This window comes from Centroberyx affinis, unplaced genomic scaffold (genome assembly GCF_046629955.1).
Source record: "Centroberyx affinis isolate AG114_WGS23_722 - 3 ecotype Tasmania unplaced genomic scaffold, CSIRO-AGI_Caff_v1 ptg000522l_1, whole genome shotgun sequence".
NCBI lineage: Eukaryota > Metazoa > Chordata > Actinopteri > Beryciformes > Berycidae > Centroberyx > Centroberyx affinis.
In genome coordinates, this window is record NW_027279171.1 from 327693 (window position 1) to 333692 (window position 6000).

The 6000-nt window shown below is 40.5% G+C and overlaps 1 protein-coding gene across 1 annotated transcript in view; it reads left to right on the forward strand.

The window, feature by feature from the left end:
- LOC139642784 (bile acid-CoA:amino acid N-acyltransferase-like) overlaps positions 1-5994 on the forward strand; it is a 23991-nt gene extending 17997 nt beyond the window's left edge. The window contains exons 4-13 of the mRNA XM_071517800.1: positions 1995-2094; positions 2601-2803; positions 2906-3081; positions 3228-3344; positions 3561-3646; positions 4298-4324; positions 4891-4984; positions 5121-5201; positions 5462-5597; positions 5734-5994. Of these exons, the coding sequence (XP_071373901.1) occupies positions 1995-2094; positions 2601-2803; positions 2906-3081; positions 3228-3344; positions 3561-3646; positions 4298-4324; positions 4891-4984; positions 5121-5201; positions 5462-5597; positions 5734-5828 (1115 nt within the window). The 3' untranslated portion in view covers positions 5829-5994. The remainder of the gene's footprint in view (positions 1-1994; positions 2095-2600; positions 2804-2905; positions 3082-3227; positions 3345-3560; positions 3647-4297; positions 4325-4890; positions 4985-5120; positions 5202-5461; positions 5598-5733) is intronic.
- Positions 5995-6000: the final 6 nt, after the last annotated feature.

Genomic DNA, 6000 nt, shown 5'->3' on the forward strand with positions numbered 1-6000 from the left:
ACTTAAAGTTGTTCCATTTTAACACAACTAAGTATATTAAAATATATTGCAATTAGCTTAAAATTGAACTTAAGCATTTCTAAAAGAACACTTAACATACTTAAAGTTGTTCCAAAATAACACACTTAGTATGCACTTAGTATAGCACAATTAAAATGTGTTAAGTACATCGAAGAAAAGCACAACTTAAGTATATTTCTTTTTCACCTGGGACTGCAAGTCGACCCTTGTGTCACCAAACGTTTTCGGCATGACAGTTGCTTGGAGGTGTCCTGCCGTGCTCTGATGTCTAGTTGCTGCCTTGCTCAGGCAGCTCAAATTGCCAAATCCGACTTCCACACACCATACAGGTCGGCTGAAAACAGAAGACAATCCCAGCAAAACAATTTGTTCTTCTGCATCGAGCCAGTTAGCCACGGGTAACGCTGGAAGTTGGCCGACTGGAATCGGCGCAAAAAGCCTTTCCCTTGCTGGGTAAGCGCTGGTAAATCCGGTGTAGGCCGACCGTTCTGGACGATAGCAAGCTTGTCTTGAAACGATCTCCTTGAAAATGGTTTTGCCAATAAATTGGCTACCAAATCCACTCCTTCTCCTCCCTCTGCCATGGTTTTTTATCACAAAGTACGCTACTCCAACAATTCGCCAGCTAACGTTAGCTAACACTCCTCCAAGCTAACTACGCTGACTGACGTTTTATATTCCAGAGTTGCCGCCGAAGAACCTACGTCACCCAGGGCCTGCATGCAGGCCTGGCTCCCGCCCAAATCAACACACATCAAATTTTGATTGGATTAAAAAACTGACAATCAGAAATACCCCCACACCCCCTTCACACCAAGTTCTATGAACGGATGGATTCAATCGAAATTCTGCAGGCGTTGAGGGAGGAGCAGATTTCACTTTCACCTAGAGACACACCAGGAAAAAAATCTGATTGGCTAAAAAAAAAACCAGACACTTGCAGTCACCGGACTGCTATACGTTTACTTTATGATTTATGAACGATGTAAATAAGCTTAGAATTTTTATTTTTATAATTTTACATTACTGAACACGTTTTTCCCTTTTCTCTGAACACTAGTAGGCCTGCAGTGAAGGCCTTGCAGGCCTTGACAGCACGCCACTGGTATTTGGTATACACGTTCAGGGTGGAAAACCAGACTTGTTTTAAATATTAACTTTTGTATTACAAAAGTTAAAATTTAAAACAAGTTATACTAGAGTTATATTAGAGTTATATTGAAAAGGGAAAATGATGGGGTCATTGTTTATTAACTTTCCAGTATGTATTTCACAAACTAGTTAGCAACTTACCGTGAAGACACCGCTTGACTCTGAGTCCGCACCACCGCCTGCTCAGCTGTAGAGCTGCAACGATTAATCGGTTAGTTGTCAACTATTAAATTAATCGCCAACTATTTTGATAATCGATTAATCAGTTTGAGTAATTTTTTAAGAAAAATAAGTCAAATTCTCTGATTCCAGCTTCTTAAATGTGAATATTTTCTGGTTTCTTTACTCCTCTATGACAGTAAACTGAATATCTTTGGGTTGTGGACAAAACAAGACATTTGAGGACGTCATCTTGGCCTTTGGGAAACACCGATCGACATTTTTCACCATTTTCTGACATTTTATAGACCAAACAACTAATCGATTAATCAAGAAAATAAACGACAGATTAATCGACAATGAAAATAATCGTTAGTTGCAGCCCTACTCAGCTGTGATGTGTACTCTGCTACATGTGCTGCAGACAGTGCTGAGAGTGTAAACGAGTTGGAGCGCGCTCTGCTGTTTTCATATCGCCGCATATCGGAAAACATATACGCCGATGTATCTGTGATAGGCCCATATCGGCCGATAAAATCAAATTTATTCTACTCATTCTGGAGACAACTAAAAGAAATCAGTACATTAGCCAAATGAAATTTTAAGTAGGCTATTGGTAATCTTGTGTTTCTTGTCCTTCTGTCTCTCTGTCCCCACAATAGTGTCCCTGGATCATTCGGTTGGGGGTTCATATGTAGGCTGTGAGCCAATGGGACTGTTCTGGGGACTGCAGCCTGCTCCTGGGGCAAGAGAGGGTTTGAGGTAGGTAATAAACATGCATACTGAGAGACTGTTCAGATCTGATCTCTCTGGGAGAATTAAAACCTGTGGTGAAAAGCTTAGAGGCCGACTCCATAAGTTGCTGCTGTTTTGTGTGACTAAATGTCTTGGACTGCTTGTTCATATGGACTTTATGGACTTCAAGGACTTCAACTGATCTCTTTTGTTATAAGCTATTGTTATTTTTATTTGATGTTTTTAAGCTTTATATTGTGTTTGTGTGTGTGTATAAGATTTATGTCTGTTATTGATGCTGCTTTTCTTGCTCCGGTCCCTCTTGTAAAACTTTGACCTTGACTTAAAAGAGATCTTATATCTCATTTAGGCTTTCCTGGTTAAATAATGGTTAAATAAAAAGTTAAATCTAACATTTGTGGCAATAAGCTCAACTGTTGTTACACACTTGTAGTTACACACCAATCAGTACAGTTGAACATAATGTATTCATACTGTAGATCCTGGCATTTTAAATCAATTGTTGTCAACAGGCTGAGGAAAAAAAACGTTGAGACTCCATACATAGTGCAGGTGTCCTTACTGGAGGGCCACGTGTTGCCCAGCGAAAGCTTCAGAGAGGGGCGGGGCAGAGAGCTGGCTGCCTTGACTGTGGAGCGGTGGTACATGGCACCAGGCGTCAGAAGAACAGAGATTCGCCAGAATGGAATTGTGGGGACGTTATTCTTACCCACCGGTGAAGTATTCATTGACTTACAAAAATAGGTGATTTAATTTGAAGATTGTCACTGAAAGGTGGAGATGCTAACTGGCTGTGTTCCTCTGCGCTGCCCTCCAGGCCCGGGCCCCTTCCCCGCCATGCTGGACCTGTGGGGGATGGGTGGAGGACTGGTCGAGTACCGCTCCGCCCTGTTTGCATCCAGAGGCTTCGCCAGTCTTTCCCTTGCCTACTTTGGGCACAAAGACCTACCGGGCCCACTCGACTGCATCAATGTTGGTGATGACTATTTCAAGGTAAAATGAGTGCAGTCTTCAGTTTGTCCTGCTGTTTATTTCTTTCTGCAGCATGAACATGTCTCACTTTCATTTAAAACAAACTCACATTCTACTAAATCATGTTGTCGTTCCCTCAAAATATCCCTTTTGTTCTGTGCGGACAGTCAGCGTTCCACCTACTTCAAGACCATCCTCAGGTCTGTGCGGACAGAATTGGGATCATAGGTCTCTCCTTTGGAGTCTACCTGTCTCTGCGAATTGCCACGCAGATGGACGTCAAAGTAAGTCAAATCATTCAATCTCAATGAACTGTTTTCTGGATCTATGATCACTACACGCATTGTGAAATTGCACATTTTAATTTGGAAGAATAGGTCTAAAAACGAATGTACTGATATAGAAATGTTATTGTGAAAGTCATTAGGTTTGATAGAGCTTAACAAACATAGCATGAAATACCTGCGATTGACATTCACAATGTATGTTCTTCTCTTCAGCCAACCTGTGTGATTTGTATCAATGGTCCAATGGGAAATGTCAACAAGATTGCAGATACTGATGACAAGACTGAAAAGTCTATTAGGTAGTAGTAATTACTGATGGAAATTAAAGATACTACCTCTAGTATTTTATTATTAATGCATCACTGTGAATTTATTGCTTGGATCCAGCTTTGTTAGTTGCTTGTTTTTCTTTTCATCATTAACCACATGACTGTGAATGTAATGGTTCAGGGAATCAACAGGGGTTTCTTCTAATGAGGCAGTTGAGTTGTGTAGCCTGTGTCTATACTGTATGTTCCCACATGATTAAAGCTATACTTCGCGGTTTGCTGATTTGCCGCCTATTTCAGGAAAGCAGGCTCAAAGACAGCTGTCAGGGTTAGAATTGATAAATTCAAAATGGTGTTTGGGATTAACAAGCAAATGTGAGTGAAAGCAAAAACAAGTAATTCATAGGAATGGATCCAGGGGAGTAAAATTCCTTGTAATGTCACATCAGTAGTTGTTATGACACATGCCAATGCTAACAGAAAATGACTATTGCATTACAAAAAATAGCACCACAATCACAGAATTTCTCGAATATCATGGAATAATGATTTCATGATGATCATGGAGTTTAACAAATGTGTCACTTTGTAGCTTGTTTCTGATACATTCATTGCATTACATTCTGGATTTTCTTTTTTTTTTTTTTTTTTACATGAAATGGCTGCTTTTTTTCATCGCAGAGAGCAATTTAATTCACCAGGGCCTGGGTGAGCTAAAAAAAGATTTATTAAAAGTATTATTTAAAACTTTAGTCCTGCTGATAATTATGTTTTTTCTCTTGCAGTAAGGTTTTAAAATGTTTTTGTAAGGAAAACCAGACTCGTATCTCTTAAGAACATTAGTGAGCTGAAAAATAGCATCAACATTCTATAGGAGGGAGGACAGATCTGAAGGCCATGCATTGACCATAGTTATAGAGAATATCATGGTCATTATCATAATTTATTTGACAGTCATTTTAGCTCAAATCCTGCATTACAATCATATTACTACACTAGCCTGTGGCTTCTACTTTAGTCTAACTATCTAGCAGAATAATAATTAAGTTATTCTAATGATCTAATAGAGTGAGCCAGTGAAAAATTGTGCTGACTTGTCTGGAATATAACCTAGGCTATCAGTTTGCAATCTAATCGATACTGTTCAGCTGAATCCCAAATAGTAAATGTGTATTTCTGAGGGTATTTCCAAAGATTTTGTTGAAAGACTGTGCTGACATACTCAGAAACAGTATCAGTTACAGCTCCCTGTGTTGTGTTGTTGTTGCTTTCAGTTGGCAGAAATATTTGGGCTTTGATGAACAGGGCTATGTCAGTTTCAAAGACGTCTCCTTGCCCGCTAACTTCACCCCTGAGAACAAAGTTAAGGTAATGTGATAGACCTAAGAGCCTCTCTGCCCCCCACCATACACACACACAACAAAAATGTCCATGCAATTGAATATTGCAATTTTATATCAATGAAACAAGTTGCGCTTCAGGATGATCTTGTGTGTTTTTGCAGCTGGAGAACCTTTCCTGCCCGTTACTGTACATTGTAGGTGAAGACGATCTGAGCTGTGCAAGTATAGACAACGCAAACCAGGTAGACTAACCAGGTTTCACTTTCCTTTTTCACATGCATTGAAAGCACTGATGGTAATGCTGGTTAAATATTCAAAGCAAACCATACCTTTATCACCAAACTGGGTAGAATTATATTTTACAGTGATTTATGAGTTGTAGCCTTGTTTGTTCAGTTTGCCGAGCATTTGACTTGTCCTGATTTCACAAACTTTATGCTTTAAACTCGGATATACAGTTAGTAGTCCTTGCTGCTCTGATGGCCTGTGTGTTGGTCATCAGATCGAGGAGACCCTGAAGGCTGTAGGGAGAGCCCAGCTGTTCACCCGCCTGTCGTACCCGGGCGCCGGTCACCTGATCGAACCGCCTTACTCACCCAATGCAAGAGCCTCCCTGTGGAGCGTCAAACCAAAGAAACGTAAACCTCTTCCCAGCACTGCATTCTTAGTTTACCCAGATCCTGTCACATTTTAACTGTGAGACCCTCCATGAAAACAAAGTCATAATAACATAGTGTGTGTTTCTCATGCCCGCCTGTCTTGTCGTCCTTGTAGTCATCACTCTCTGGGGAGGTCACCTCGCGCCCCACGCCGCCGCTCAGGAACACGCCTGGAAGAAGATGCTGGATTTTATGAGAAGTAATCTGTAAGGGTGAGGTGACATGGAACCAGCCTTCCAGACAGAAAACACTATTTCGTAAATTTCACTGTGAAATGCAGGAATCTTCCAAGTCCTGATGTCTGTATCCATGTATGCTGATATGCATTTTTGCGAGTGGGTACGTCTTTTTTGCAGGCAAAGTACTTGATTGAAAAAATGTA